General features: G+C 38.6%; 1 protein-coding gene across 1 annotated transcript in view; it reads left to right on the top strand.

The window, feature by feature from the left end:
• Nucleotides 1-6,089: 6,089 nt before the first annotated feature.
• Nucleotides 6,090-16,208, top strand: part of SLCO1B3 (solute carrier organic anion transporter family member 1B3) — a 37,102-nt gene continuing 26,983 nt past the window's right edge. The window contains exons 1-6 of the mRNA XM_073329735.2: nucleotides 6,090-6,224; nucleotides 8,916-9,057; nucleotides 9,146-9,278; nucleotides 13,077-13,201; nucleotides 14,051-14,197; nucleotides 15,227-15,325. Coding sequence (XP_073185836.1) covers nucleotides 6,096-6,224; nucleotides 8,916-9,057; nucleotides 9,146-9,278; nucleotides 13,077-13,201; nucleotides 14,051-14,197; nucleotides 15,227-15,325 — 775 coding nt within the window. The 5' untranslated portion in view covers nucleotides 6,090-6,095. The remainder of the gene's footprint in view (nucleotides 6,225-8,915; nucleotides 9,058-9,145; nucleotides 9,279-13,076; nucleotides 13,202-14,050; nucleotides 14,198-15,226; nucleotides 15,326-16,208) is intronic.

Here is a 16,208-nt window from a genome sequence, read left to right as displayed (position 1 = left end):
GATCCACTTTTTTTCAACAATTTAAGTGATGAAGTAGCTGCTGCTGTGCTGGATACATAATCTAGGTAGGCACTTTTTAAATTTTATTTTTACTTCCCTTTGAATTTCAGATTAGACATTTAGGATCAATCTCTGTTTAAAACACCCTTTGATTAAGTATAATGCTAGCCATTAAAATATTGCCATTTACTGGTTGAAGATAATTAGCATTACCATGGCATTAGTGGTATTTCTGATGCTAAATTGTACCTGAAAAGGCCAATTACTTTCACACGGTAAATGTCAACATTTAATGATCACCACTGTACGTACACATACATGATATGTCGATATAGATATAGTTTACGTATACATAAATAAATGTTGGGAGGGAGTACACTGTTGTCATTAAAAAGTCCATTATACAGATACAGATATATAGATGATATAGATATCACTACTTATTTCATGAGTAATGCAAGCAGGACTTAGCCCTGTGGAGTACTCAAAAGTAATCAAAAATATTATTAATTCTTCATATTTTGGAAGCTGAGAATTAAAATGGTATTTTTTCATTTGTTTTAATGTATTCAGAAATCAATGAGACTATTAGTTTAGCTCCTCCTCTGGTGTAAATCAATGTGCTTCCTTTAACTTCTGCACAGGACCTGGCCCATTATATTTCATCTGGTATTATATTGCATGCTGGTACTGCCTTTTTAAAATGACTCAAGTAGAAACACTAGCCAAAAACCTAATAAGTGTAGGTTCTTTGTGGAATTGTAAGTGTTTCTTTTGACATTTTGGAATGTCTCCTTTCTGTTAATTTGTAACTACTGTATTATCTTGATCTTTGCAAACTAATTAAATGTTATCCAGGATAAATATATGTGATGCTCTCTTCTCCATTGTGATTTGATGTAAGAAAGAATGGGAAGCCAAACTGAATTTCTGAATGTTTTTATATTATTAAATGTAAAATTCAACCCCATGCAGAGAGTGCTCCACTTCTGTTTCATCTAAGTCCTCAAAATAGGGCTTATGTGATGCAGAAGCTATGGGCCGGCCCTCTGCTCATTGGTGAATTTCATCTTATGGATATGACCTGCCAGGTGCTGAGTGTCTAATGTGATGTGGGGAAAGCTCTTAACTCCAACTAAAGTAAATGGTCCATATAGTTTAGTCCCAAGATCTTACATTATACCCTGAGAACTGAGCCTCAATAGATGTACTTATCAAACACAAAAATGAGCTCTTTATATTTTCTTACTGTCACAAATGATATATGCTATCAATCAGGTCCTTACACAAATGCAATGGGAAATGAATCTACAGACACAGATCTGTGAAAAACAGTGAGAACATCACTGGAACAATGTTAATCCCCCACTGGTATCATTTGCTTACTTTGAATTGCAGTCTAAGTGAGTTTGTTGTGTATGCACTTGGTTGTATGCTTGTGACAAATTTTAATGCTTTAGTTATTCTTTTCCCCTGCACCCTTACTTGAAAAATGCAATGACCATAGGCCATTGATCTGCTAGAATGGAGTCATGTACGTAAACAGCAATGTCTGGTTAGAGATGATGCAACTAATTGAAATGCTCCTGGGCAAATCCCTTAAAGTCACCTCTCTGTGTTTCCTTTTTGGTAAAATGAACACTTCGAATCTTGCTAAAGTTGAGGAAGAGACACCGATATGGCTATCCAAGCAAATGGCAAGATAATGCATCAGGCTAGATCTTCAGCTGGTGTAATCAACATAGCTCCATTGAGATCATTAGACTACATTTATTTATACTTGCTGATAGCCTGGCACATTTTGTGGAAATAGAGGAGGTATAATCACTTTTCATTTGAATTTTGAGTTGAATTTCTCAATTAAGATGAGCTGCCTAGAAAAAATGATTTTGTATGATGGTTGATGAAGAAGTACTACACAGGTATGTGTTTAGGTCTACTATCAGAGCCTGTAACCGATCATGTACCAATCTACTCACATTCCTGGGAATGGGAATGACATTTATACATTGAGGCCAAGATTCTGGGTGCAATTGAGACACCTTAAAAGAGTCTGATTTTCAGAAAGTGCTGAAAATGCAGCTCCTGCAAGGTATCTCAGAATGTGTACCCAAAATCATTAATCAATTCTGAAAATCTAGGTCTGAGATTTCTGCAGAAGAAAACAAATAATTTATAATAGTGTCTAAGGAATAGGCCTATTAATTCTAAATAAGAGTGAAGTTAAAAGTAAAAGACTTAGGTAATAGATTTGCTGTGAATAGCAATATGGCTGCTATTTTTTACCATATGAAATGTTTTGGTTCAGATTAATACCTGCAGCAAATTTGCCTTTGGTCTTTTTTCCTAACGTCATGTGGTCATGGAACCCACCCAGCACCCAAATTCTTTGCACATGAGCTAGGGTCAGCCAAGTTCAGCAGAATGCGCATGCCAGCAGGTCTAACCCTTGGCCCCTCCACATAGCTTCTCCTGCAATGTTGACACCAGTTTTTTCCCCCCGGCCCCTTCTGTAGCATCAGGAGCAGAGGTGTTATCTATCCCCGGCCAAAAGTAGATACCGCTGCTTCCTTCCTGGGCTTCTGTCTCAAAATACTTCAGAGTATCAAGGGCTCTTGAGGACTCCATCACTGACTTGTCCAGCTACACTAAGCCAGCTGCCTCCATTGCTCCTAAAATCTTCCCAGCCCCTTTCCCCAACCTCCTGTCCGACTAGGAAGTGTATTCACTGAAGCTGCATCATTGCAGCGTTTTAAGTGTAGACAAGCTCTAAGGCTTGATCCTAAACCTTTCAAGTGAATGGGAGTTTTTCCATTGATGTGAACAGGAGTTGTATCAAACCAATGGGCATTTTTGAAAACTTTGCCCACAGTCTTCTGTGGTATGACCTAGGGCAGAGATACTTGAAAATGCTACTGGCTTTTCCCGAAGGGAGGGAAGGTTCAGCCAGCTTTCACAAATCTGTTTCAGCTGCACTGTTGGAATTGTTGATCTCTACACTTTTTCTTTCTTTCATCCTCAACTCTCAAGGGGGCCAGGAAAGGTGAAGCGAGTTGATTTTGGCACTGTATGATTTTTGTGTTCTGGCTTGGGCCTATTAGTTCTAATACTCCAATCTCCTTGTTCTATTGAAAAACGCACTTCTCAACTTGTTTGTTTCAATGGATTCACTCTTTTATGGAGCTCGGTGACAGCATATGGGTATTCCTTCATGGATCCAATTACAGGTCAGGGCCTTGTTCCATTTTCTAATTGGAGTAGTATATGCCAGCAAGTGTTTTCTTTCTTTAAATAAGGTTTATGATTTGCAAAAAAATATGACTTCCACTAATTTTTGTGGGATAAAATATTCCCATATCATTTTTATTACTCACCTAGCTCTAAAACACACAACACAGCAGAGAACACAAAATGGAATATGTGCACTGCATCGCAATAAAAACAAATAAAACCTAATCCGCCTAACTAATCTTTAATAAACAATAAACAATTCTATTGTTTTAAGGAGGGGGAAATCTTTCCCTCTCCTCCAAAGCTGCAGCATGCTCAGTGACCCACAGCAGAACTTGTGTGATTCTATGAACTGGTAGTGGAAAGATTAAGAACATGTCTGCAGAATACTGTTTTTAAGGATTACCTGCACATCAGCACAGAATGGGGCTTTGGAGGTATGCTGGGCTAGAGGAAGATCAGACAAATTGCCAAGCAGATCCATGACCATGTAGATCCACTGGCCACTTCCTCTGCAAATGGGGTGTGCATGCATGTGCACAGCTGCTGCAGCCCAGCCCCTACAGAATTCCCCAGATTACTCAGGCTATACATTAGGGACAGAAATTTTTATCCCTGCAGTTTAGTCCAAATAACAATTCTCTACCACTAACTCAATATGTAACTGTGACCCAAGAACCTCTGGATACCAATTGGCAGAGGACTCTGGACATATAGGGGTACAGGGATCCCTGGGATCCACCAAAATAATGTCATGTAAGGTCTCTAACAAAAGCCTGTGTCACACTAGTTATCATAATCACTGTGAGATGTAAGTATGGAGAATATGTGAGGAGTTATTTATCCACACTGAAAATTGTTCTCTACGTCTGTAGTTAAAAACAGCTCACTCAAAGGTAGCATGTCTTGAGACATCCTCCCCAGAAAGGGGGTGGGAGACACTTATCTCCGGGGGGGGGGGGGACCATTGTGTATTGTACGTCATACAATAGGAGTCTATTAGCATTCTAAGTCAAAAGCAAATGAGGAGCAGGTGGAGACTTAAGAAGGAAACTGACAAGAAGAGGTAAACAGAGGGGGCTAGCTTGAGGTGAACCTCAAAGGTCTGTACTGGTATATTTGAGGATGCAAAGACACACCCTGGTATCCTTCACCTAGGAAGTAAACTGACCATGAGTTTGTTTAGTGAAAAGGGATCTCAATCAGGAGTGGTTGGAAATGCTGGAGAGAACTTTGAGTGAGATAAACTTCTTTAGACAGAAGGATAACTTGTTAGTTACCTTTGGGCTTTAAAATGCATATTATGGCCGTGGTTTATATGTCACCATTTGTTTCCATCTCTCATACTGCTTTTTATTTGAATCTCTATGTTTTCTAAATACATTCCCCTTAGTTTTAATAATTGATGTCAAGTGCTGCAAGCATTACAGGAGCAGGGGGGAGGGATCCAAGGGGCTGGTAAACTGTGGTACTCTCTTCCTTTGGGAACAGAGCATATGGGATTCCTGTGGGTATCCAGTGATCAGGGGCTGAATACCCCAGTGGGAGACTTTGAAGGGCCTTTGGGGATGGGGTTAATCTGTTGTCAACCAGCAAGGCAAAGACAGGGCTGATGTAGCCCCGAGGACAGCACATGAGTTGTGCTGGTTGTGTTAGGGAGCAGGTGGGTTTTTTTAATGCAGTTCCTTATTATTCTATGACATGAAATAGATGGAGTAATTCCCCTTCCCAAATTAATGTGAAGTCTTGAATTCATTGGATATTTTTGGTACACAAGGAACACAGGATAAGCCCACTACCTTTTCATGTTGTTACTGGACTTGTTGCGATCCTGGTTATTTACATTCCAGCAAAGAATGTACCAAGTCTTGTGCCTCATTGAGCACCCAGCATACACAGCTATCTCAGAATTGCATAACCCTGTCTTACTTTGACCTTGTGTGAAATCCGCTCACTTTCTCTCGTAATCTCCTCCTACAAGTACAACTCTAGTGTAGTGGATACAGTGTTTGTAGCTGGTGCTTCAGTAAGCATCCCAGTTGTTCAGTGTTTGCTATGACTTACCCTTTTCTTGCTAATGTAACATATAGCTTGAGACTTAAAAACTTGGTTACAGTTGATGACACTTAGATGTTGATGGCTTTCACTTTTGCCATCAGTTTCTAAAGGTCTCCTTATAACACTTATATCCTATGTTTTCTTTTCCCATATGGACTTAATTTTCAGTGCCCCCAGTACTTTTTGTTATATATTATAGAGACGCTTTTCCCTTGTGAGAGCACTGCTCCGGTTCTTATTTACTAAACCCTTTGCTTGTCCCTATGGTGTATTTATCCTCCCCATCTCTTTCCTTTCCTATTACAACGTCTCCTCCTCCACTTTCACAGTGATCATTTTTGGGATCCGCGACATAAATAAAACTCAATTTGCAATGTTCTTTATTTTGTGGTATTCATAAAATCTTAGTACAGAATCTCTCTCCCAACCCCCATTTAGTTCTATAAATGTGCAGCCACATTTTCATAACCATTCACTAATTTTTGGTGCCCAACACATGCCAGATTTTTAGCATTGCTGAGGCCCTGAAGTGCCAGTGGACTTGTCTACTGGGATACCATCTCCAGAGTATCTGTCCTAGTGGGAAATGCAGATTTTCAGTACATCTGAAAATAAAGTGCAAGTTGTCTCTATTCAGAAACAATTAGTGACCACTTGTGAAAATGTTAGCCATGGTGTAAATCTTTTTAGGGGCAAGTTAGTTACAGATTTCTGTTTCATTATTTCTGTGGAAGAAGCCCTGGATTTATTAGAATTTTCTCATGTTTTCTTGTACAAAACAGATAACCAATTCAAGGTAAGAAACCATGACAGTGGAAACGGATTCAAATGCTAATCACTCAAACCTGGCAGTGGAGCCTCCCCAACCTTTGGAAGATGGAGCAATCAAACAAGTACCAGTCAAAAAGAAAACTTCCTGTTGCACTGGCTTGAAGGTTCAGTGGATTACTTTTATTAATTACTGTTGTTATTTGTTAATCATTGATAATATGTGTGTTCTTCTTCAAGGTACATAAGCAGGCATGGTTCTTTTCCCCACTATTTTTTTCACCCAATTAATAAAAGAATAGTAGGAGTTTTATTTAAAAAACATATAAGCCAATAATAATAAATAAATAATATATGGCTCTTTTGTAGAGTTTTTCATCCATGGATCTCAATGTGCTCCACGAAGGAGGTCAGCATCTTTATCCGCATTTTACATATTTGGAAATTGAAGCACAGGGAGGAATGTGATTTACCCACCGTCACCCAGCAGACCAGTGGCAGAGCCAGGAATTGAAGTGGGTCTACTGAGTCCCTGTCCTGATAGGCAAAGTTCAACGAGTTGGTTTGGCCAAACACTCAAGGTGTCAGGAAAATAATAATGCTTAGCTCTTATTCACAGATCTCAAAGCACTTTACAAAGAAAGTAATTATCATTACCCTCATTTTACAGTAGGGAAACCGAGGCACGGGAGGTGAAGTGACTTGCCCCAGGTCACCCAGCAGAGTGCCATAACCAAAATAGAACCTGGATCTTCTGAGTCCTCATCTGATGCTGTATCCACTAGATCACACTGCCTCACTTGAATTATTTAAAATCTTGGGCAAATAGGGCTGGAAAACTAATGAGAATTTTGCTTTCTTGTTAAAGACATAGTATTTACTGCTTCTGGCTGAGCTGGAAGTACCATGAAATCAGGATTTCTTATGGTATAATGATGTGTCTGATTTCTGCCCAGGCTAGGCCCTTGGGTCAAATTCATACCTGCTGTAACTCCATTAAAGTCAATGGAGCTGCAACCAGCGATGAATTTGGTCCAATCAGAGGCCTGTAACAGAATTATAAAAATTAGCGAATCCAACTTTTTCACATATTTAAAATGGCTTGGTTCAAGGTTTGGGCAAAGGTTAGCACATTTCTTTTTTGAGCTGAACCAGTTTTGCTACCCCTATATATCTCCAGTAGTAGCTGAACTGCTCTCAAAACTCTCATACCCCTGGGAGTCTCATTGGACCAGCTTCACCACTGGCATAAGCAGGCATGGAAGTCAGTGAGTTTGTATCCACTTATCCCAGCGGTGAGTGTGGCACAGAATGTTATAGAAACTAGAATTTAATAGACACAATAACTTTAATGTTTGGGATGGGCACAAATGTTTCAGTTACAATGAGAATCACCTCATCTTCCTATCAGACTTTGGAGTCCATTGCAGGGGGGAGGTGTCAGAACAGTTCTGCTAAATTCTTGCTTGTGTGGTGAGGTTTAGAACAGTTCAACTAACTTTTTTGTTCCTACTTTCGTGCTTATTTGCATTTCATGGCTTCAGTCTGGACCAGATGTAAAACTACTGAAAATAGTGGCCCCCACCCCAAAAATCTCAGAATTGTTGGACCCAGTAAATATGAAAATTCTTAGACTAAAGCCTGCTTCTGTAAGATTTTTTCAGTCAAATTTCCAGGCAAAACCAGCGTCCAACTCCTTTTAAAAACATTTTCTCTTAGGATTTGCTTTGCTTGTCATCTGCTGCAGTAAATAGCATCATAAAGTTCAAAACGCAGTTTAATTTGTCCACTTATCTACTGTCAGGTTAAACAAGCTATTTTAACTTTTACCCTGAGGGCAATAGGTTTATTTGTTTGGGATTCAGTACAAATCTGTTATGCTGAAATATCTGGATAATATTTAAGCACTCCTAGACTGTCTTGTCATCATAAGCATGGTTTTATCTGCAATCATTGCAATACTTAATAGAGTTTGTGTGTCAAAGCAAAGTGTGTATTCAAATGCTCTTGTTTTAAACCTATAAAAAAGTCAAATACAAACATTTCCTTTGCAAAGGGGTACAACAAAAATATAATCCAAATAGTTCAAACTGCATCCCAACAGGGTTGAGATTGCCAAAGAATCTGTACAAGACCTCCGAAAAAAAGGGATATTGTGAAGCTTGTGGCAAAGCCCAGTGTTGTAATACCAACACGATTTCTAACCTGGGGATTGACAATCTGGCTTAAAAAAAGTAATAACTGAACTGAAGCTAAGACTCATTGACAGTTTGCACTAGTTTCAGCAAGTGGCCTCTGACCAGCGCTCTTATTCTTGTTAATTATTAGTATTCTGGTAGCACCTCGAGGCCTCAAGGTTTCTTCAGTTGGTCTCAGTGTTGTGGATAGCTTGAAAATTGATGTTACGTTTCAGTAGGGTAAGCTGTCTCTACTGAACTGGTTGCCATCTACAGATGGCTTTTAGGTTCAGAAGCACAAATTCTATTCTGGGGAGCCTTTGACCAGCAAAGCAAAGGAGGCTGTGCTTTCTGGATGCTGAAGTTGGCAATGCCATCCCTAAGCACGAACAAAGTTAGTTGCTGCTTTGGGCTGTCCCATGCACATGACTTCTCTCGATCACAGTGAGCCAAGAATGGGAAGAAAACACCTTCTGAAAGCCCAGAGGGAGCTTCTTGCAGGATCAAGACCTCATGTTGTGTTAGAAAAATCACATTTTCCCTATTGGAGTTTGATTAGTAAAATTAATTAAATTAAAATTTAATTCATACAGATTGTTCTATAGATTTAAGCTCTCTTGGTTTCTATATTATCAATTTCTCCTCCCTTACCTCCCACCTTCTGTCTTGATCTTTCCTCAGGTGTTTCTCGCTGCTTTGTCATTCAGCTACTTGTGCAAAACGTTATCTGGAACAATTATGAAAAGTTCCATCACTCAGATAGAAAGAAGATTTGATATTCCCTCCTCTGTAGCTGGCTTAATTGATGGAAGTTTTGAGATTGGTAATTGTTATTCCGTAACAAACAGTAAATTCCTCAGAGCAAATACAATGAACAGCATCTACTAGTAATGTTTTCTTTGCTTTTTTAGGTAATTTGCTGGTGCTGGCATTTGTAAGTTATTTTGGAGCCAAATTTCATAGACCAAAAATCATTGCTTTGGGGTGTTGTATTATGTCAGCTGGAAGTATTTTAACAGCAATGCCTCATTTCTTCATGGGATAGTAAGTATTCACTAAGGCTAATTTAAGTACCATAGCACTGGGATTCTATACCACTTTCTCCATTTTATCAAACGAACACCACTGTGTTTTTAAAATCTGGGATTATCAAAGGGCCTAAAACTAAATTAATATTCTGGATATCAGAATAAATATTCAAGCCAGGCAACTCCACACATACATTAACGCACATTAGAACTGGTGGGAATTCCTTCCCCGGTCCTTTGTCAACTTTTTTTCAAAATGTCAACTTTTTCAAAAAATGTCAACTTTTTTTCAAAAATCAGAACCACCAAAATGTCTCAAATTTCAGCTAGAAATGTTTTGGTTTGGTTGGGTTGTAGGCTTTTGAGGAAAAGCAGACGTTTTCTGCAGAAAGTGGACACTTTCCATGTGAATTTATATTCCCTGAAAACCAAAATTTTCCACCAAAAACCAGTTTTAACAGAAAATTTTTCAGTCAGCCCTAGTGTGCATCATGCTGCTTTTCAAGACATTACTATGGCTAACTCTAAGGGAAGAGTCTAAGGGAAAATGCTGGGACTACTGAAGGGCTGAGATATTGCTCAGTGTGAGGAAGGATGGTAGAGTCTGACCTTAAACAGGGTTATTGCACGGAAGGTTAAAGTATGATGAATCACAACAATTTCAGTAGAATAATTATATTATAAAACTATTTCATATGATTTCTGTAACTGGGTATTTTTGTAGTTATGAACAGGACCCTGAGGCTCCATTCCAAGAAAGCACTTAAGCATGTGTGAAACTTGAAGTGTGGGAATAATCCAATGGAAGTCAGTGGGACTACTCCTGTGATTAAAGTTTTTCAGTGCTATATTGGGGCCTTAATCCAAAAAAAGTCGAAAAGCTGCATTCTACTCCAAGAGCGTGTTTGACTACATTGTCCAATATCTTTAAAGTCCAACATGATGGTGTCTCCGCGGCAGCACAAACTCTAGTTCTTCAATAATTGCTCACAGTCATTTGTATGTTGGTAAAATGGAAGAGTAGAACATGACAAATATGGGAATTCCCTGAAATATCCTGGGGAAAAGCCTTATTGAATTAAGTTTAAGTATCTTTGAGGTCCACTGTATTAAATGTATTATTGTGGTTCAGGATTGTGCATAACTTCTCTAGGGGGAAGATGTGATGTGAGGCCCAGGAGTTCAAAGGATTATACTGAAAATGTGCCAGACAAGGATGGACTTTTGGGACAAGAAGTGTGAAGTGGATTTCCTGGGGAATACCTAATGTTAATGCAAATTCCCAACCTCTAGTTATACAAGAAAATCAGCCTTTCAAAGCCACATCTTGAGGAGAATATCTTTACTGATTATTTGTTCCTGGAGATGGGAGATCAAAGGCCTGAGCTATAAAAAGAAACTGGCTGATCTGTCCAGTCTTGGTTCTGGTTCTGAATCTGAAACAGTTATGAAATGGTAACCATGGGGGAAACCCAGTTTTGCATTTTGAAGCACTGACACTTACCAAAACCCGAGGTTGGAGTGGGGGAGGGGTGATCTCTGCATATAGGTTCTTTTACTGTTTGAATGTGTTTTCTCTGTAATTCTTTCACCTTAAGAATAAAGGTGCTTGCTTAGAAAGAGCTGTGTGGTAACGTATATCTGTTGGCAATACACTTGCCATAGCCTCCGGAGAGAAAGCAAATTGCAGACGCTGGCCTTTTAGAAAGTCTGGCTTGTTGGGGATATCACTGTAAATCAGGAATCAGTAGATCAGCCTCAACACTCTGCTCAGGAGGGAGAGAGACGTAGGTCTCAGCCCAAGAGAAGTGATGACTGAGGAGCTGGGAGCCTAGTGTGTGTGTCTTTGGTGGACCATGAGTGGGGAATACATGTGCAGTTACCTGGAAACTGTGACATAGGTCACTCATATAAGGTTCCAAACTTCACCTGTGAAGGTGCCCCACAGAAATGGGAGTTGAAGAAATCCAGAACTTTAAAGGAGGAGTCTAATTAGTAGCTTACAGTATTATGCCATACATTTGTAAGGGCTGATCCTGCACACCCCTACCTGAGCAAATAGTCATTACTCATGTGAGGCTTCAGTGAGACTTTTCAGGTGTGTGTTTGCAGAACTGGGCCAAAAGTTCTGTTCAGGGTGCTAAAAATCCTCATGTCTCATGAAACTAATTTGCCAACAAATGCATCCTCTCTTTGTTCAGAGAAGCACTGTTTTGTCTACCCATGACATTTCTTCTAGCAGAAGTTTTGATACAGTGACAAATAAACAATGCAACACATTTCTATTCCTATATTCAATACAATAGAATCCTTTATGGGTGTCACAGTTCAAGGCAACTGCACCTGTATTCCCCCTCTATGGTCCAGCAAGGGCACCCACTCACAAGTTTCCAGTTCCCCAGCTCTTACTTCTCTCAGGAAAATGGGTGTGTCTCTCTCCCGCATGACTGGAAGATTTTTAGGCTGCACACTTCCTGCCTACACTGTATATTCTCAGCAAAAGAGACTGCCTAAGCAGGTTTCCTTTGCCTTCTCTTCAGAGGCTATAAACAGTGTTATTGCCCACAGTTAAGTTAGCACGTAGCTCTTTCCAAGCAAGTACCTTTATTCTTATGGTAAAAGCATTATAGAGAAAACATATTAAAACAATAAAATAACTGACATGCATATTGATTAGTTTGCCAGAGATCACCCCAACTGTGGCAGGTGAATACTCCCCCAATTCTCACCAAAGGAGTTTTCTGGGGTTACAAGTTCATAACTGCTTTGTCTTGGAACAAGAATCCCCATCAATCTGTGTGTCACTCCTTTATCCAGTTTGGGTCTTTGAAGAGACTATGAATAGATAATCAGTCAGACAATGAGTTTCTCCTCAAGATGCAGAATGATTCAAAAGAATGATTCCTGAGGTGGGTAATTTACATTCCCCTCATGCCAAGTATTTCCTAGGAAACTCACTCAACTGAAAGTTCAGTCTTGTTTGGCCTGTTGAAGCTCATACCACTTCCAAGGTTTACATTAGTCCTGTTTCCCAGTTAAAGAAGTTGCATACAATTCCACACTAATACATAAACATTTACATTCTTAATACAATGAACTCCTAAAATACTTAAACTCACTTCAATAAGGTTTGTCCCGGATATTGCAGGAAATTGCCATATATATCACAAGAAGTTTATAATCATAAAAAGAAAACTAAAGAATTATGTTCAGCAGAAAGTCTTTCTAACTCTTCTGCTGTTTTGCAGTAGCATCAGGCTTATCATTTCTATTACTTAACTCAAAGAGACTATAGGACTGTAGTTACAAGAAATAACGAAGGGCTTGTCTATATGGAGAATTAGTGCATGACAAACTGGGTGTAAATCTACAGCGCTGTAGTATACTATGCATTAACTTGCTGTGTGGACCCTTCTACTGCACACTAAAAGTTCTGTAGTTCGGTAGTATGGTTTGATACACTGCTGTTTGCACAATGGACTTTCAGTGCACAGTAGCAAGGTCCATATTGCCAATTAGCGTGTGGCAGGCTAGAGGACTGTAGATTTACACTACAGTTGCTTTTGATATTTTTTTGCTCATTTTTTCCCCACCCCCTTATTTTTTTTTTACTTAAGTGACCCTCTTTTAACTGTTCAATTAACACTTTGTCTGTGCACCGCATTCAAATTTTTTTTTCCAGTTAGATGCCCATACTGTCTATTCGCCAAAACAGCAGTCACAAAATTCCCCCTGTACTGAGATAAAATATACCCCTGTATTTCTTCAACTGCCCAGAAACATCACAACTAAATATAATGTTGTATGTGTTCAGTTATAAGTATGAAACAGCATCTCATGCAGTGTTGTCAGTCAACTCAACTTCAAGTCTCTCTCCCTGCTCCGTGGATCAAAATGTAACTGGTGTCAGTGAAACCTTATCGGAACATCCAGATTCAGGTGAGTGTAACTGTAAATACGTCTAAATGTGACAATTTTGACCTACTTATAAATCGGTCTTCACACAAGAGGGCAATTCACCCCAGTATGGAGGGCTAGTACAATTCTAAACCCCATTTAAGCCTTAACTTATTTGGAGGGTGTTAGTGACAATTCAGTGATACAGCAGCCTTGTAAATCTCACTCAGAGCAAGCACATCTACCAATCCAGAAGTATCTGAACTACTTGGGCCCAGTTTCTCCCACCCTTCTGGATATAAGTACCTCACATTGACATTAAAGGAATTTCTCATATAATTTGTGAGGAGAATTGATTCCCAAAGAAAATTTAAGGGTCCAAGCTGAGTTAAAGTTAACTGGAAATTAACTGGCATTTCTGTGATCTTCACACACCTCACTATCAGTTTAGAATATACCAAAAGAGCATCTCCAGCTGTATGCTGCATAGGAGGAGAAAAATGTCACTATAGGACCCATGAGCCAACTGTTAGCCTGGATCAGGGGACATAGTTGAAGGTGTAAATGAAATGTCATAGAGTATGTCTATCACAGTTTCAATCTGTTTATTTTTTCCTAGATATTCTTTCCCTAACAATACAGACCATTATCCTTGCATGACTATGTTTGATAGACAAGCATGTGACTGATATCTAGAAGTGTTGTTAAAGGGAGGGCTGATGATTTTGGCAACCTAGACAGGTTTAATGAGTTTGGTTACCTAGACAGAGTCTTAGTCTTATGTAAGAAAAAACAATTGAGCAAGATGAGAGAGAGTGTGTTAAATGGTGTTATAGCCAGGCTCATGGTTTATTGTTCTACTGTAAAGATGGTAATTACTGTTATTTACAGATTGTGTAAAGGAAGCATCATCATATATGTGGATATATGTCTTATTGGGCAACTTGTTACGTGGAATTGGGGAAACGCCAATAACACCACTAGGAATTTCTTACCTTGATGATTTTGCTAAAGAAGAAGATGCTCCTTTATACATAGGTAATCTTAAGAGGATGAAAAGGCTGGTTACAAAGAAACAGTGACAGGAGCAAATCTGCTTTAGCTTTAAAAGTAGATCATCTACACTTTCCCCTAAAGAGTCCTTTAAAAAAAAAATAGCTCTCTCCATTGGAACCAGGCAAAATCTTTTGACAAAGCTTTTTTTTTTTTCTTCTGATAAATACAGATTTGCATCAATTGAAACATTTTGTGAATTTGTGTTGAATTTGCTAAATTGTTTTGGTCAAATAAAATAACAAACAACCTCCCTCCCCCCAAAAAACCCAGAAACACACATTACAAAATCAGAAAAAGTCAAAATATTTGGATGTGACTTTTTCTAAATGAAACGTCAGCTTTTCAATTTGAAATTATCTTTCATTTCAAAATTTTATTCACTTTTATAAACAGCTTTTTATAAAGGCAAAAAACCCCCGCAATAACGAACATCTTTTTTCAGATTGTACAACACATTTCATTTGACCTGATATGAAATTTTGGTGACTTTTTCAGTGTGCTGAAATTTTTTAAAAAAAATTCATTTTGGGTTGTTTCAAAACTATTCTATTTTATTTAATTAGTTTGGCCAACTAACCAAAGAATTAGTTACCCTCACAGTAGTGAGGTAGCCTTCATTCCTAGTCCATTGCTGCCTTCAAAAGAAAATGACGAGGCTGTATAAATTTCCATGTAATGTTTTTGTCTTAACCCACCGAGTCCTGGTTCATTCTACCTGCACTGAGACTTGAACTTGAGTTTTATATGAATGGAGTTAATTTGGCTCTTGTAGTCTTGGATGGCCACTAAACAAATTTAAATAAATCAATAAATGATACATTAATACTGCCTAAGGTGATCTTTTTTCACCAAATAGGAGAAGAGTAAAAAACCTATCTCACATGGCAGGATGCTAGTCTTTGCACTTCCTGGAATACCCTGGGTCTAGGAGAGGAATAAGAAAAATAGGTGGAAAACATATAGGGCCACATTTCTGTAAATTTATCTGTGTCTACTTCGTTATATTTTCAGCATGTTTGCACACAATAGCAATGATCGGGCCAATAATCGGCTACCTGTTGGGATCACTGTGTGCCAGCTTGTATGTGGATATTGGATTTGTGGATCTAGGTAAGGAAAAATGGAGAGCCAATTATATTAAACTGTTGTATAACAATCAATATGACCAGTGCTTTATATCAGGATACGCCAAATATTTTCATGCCTTTCGGTAAATAATAAATATCTTTGTTTCAAGGTGAGGTGAGAACAAAGTGTTTTCACTGAAAAAATAATTTTAAAAGTTGTAGGTATGGGAAATATTTTAGGCCCAATCCAGGAAAGCACTTCAGCATGGGCTTAAATCCATACCTATTCAATAAAGCATTTAAACATGCTTAAATTTAAATATGTGCTTAAGCACCCTCACTGAATGCTTTGCTGAGTCATGCCCTTCCTGATGGGCTTTGCCTAGCATATCAATTTTTCATTTTAGGTGGTTAATTTCAAATGTTGGCTGAGAATATAATATGTTAATTGTTTAATATTACTCTTTATTACTGAGTTCAAATTTTACTAAGGGTTAAACAAAAAAGAAAATATATGAGGTGATGTTTTCAAAGGGCTTTCTATTTGGTGTCCATTGGTGTGCATTCAACTTTTCACACACAGACATGTATGCCGACTCTTTTCCATTGCACACACCTGTGCATGTGTAATATAAATAAATAATGTTAATAAAGGCATTTGAAATGTAACACCCATTGGTGATCTTTAAATAGCCTAATATCTGAGCATATGCTTGCAGGGTGAGACTGTTTACAGTGCCCCCATACAGATATTTGCTTATTTTGCTTTTTAAGGCCCTGATCCCAACAAAATTTTGATCATATATGCCGTGGTCACTGGATTAACTACAGCTATAACTACTCCTGGTCTCCTAAAGTGCAATCTCTCAGGTGACAGGCCTCATTACCTCCACTTCTTTTTGAGATGGAATCATGCAACTCTCTCA

The sequence above is a fragment of the Lepidochelys kempii genome, chromosome 1, assembly GCF_965140285.1.
Source record: "Lepidochelys kempii isolate rLepKem1 chromosome 1, rLepKem1.hap1, whole genome shotgun sequence".
Classification (NCBI taxonomy): Eukaryota; Metazoa; Chordata; order Testudines; family Cheloniidae; genus Lepidochelys; species Lepidochelys kempii.
This window is presented reverse-complemented; position numbering and strand designations above follow the sequence as displayed.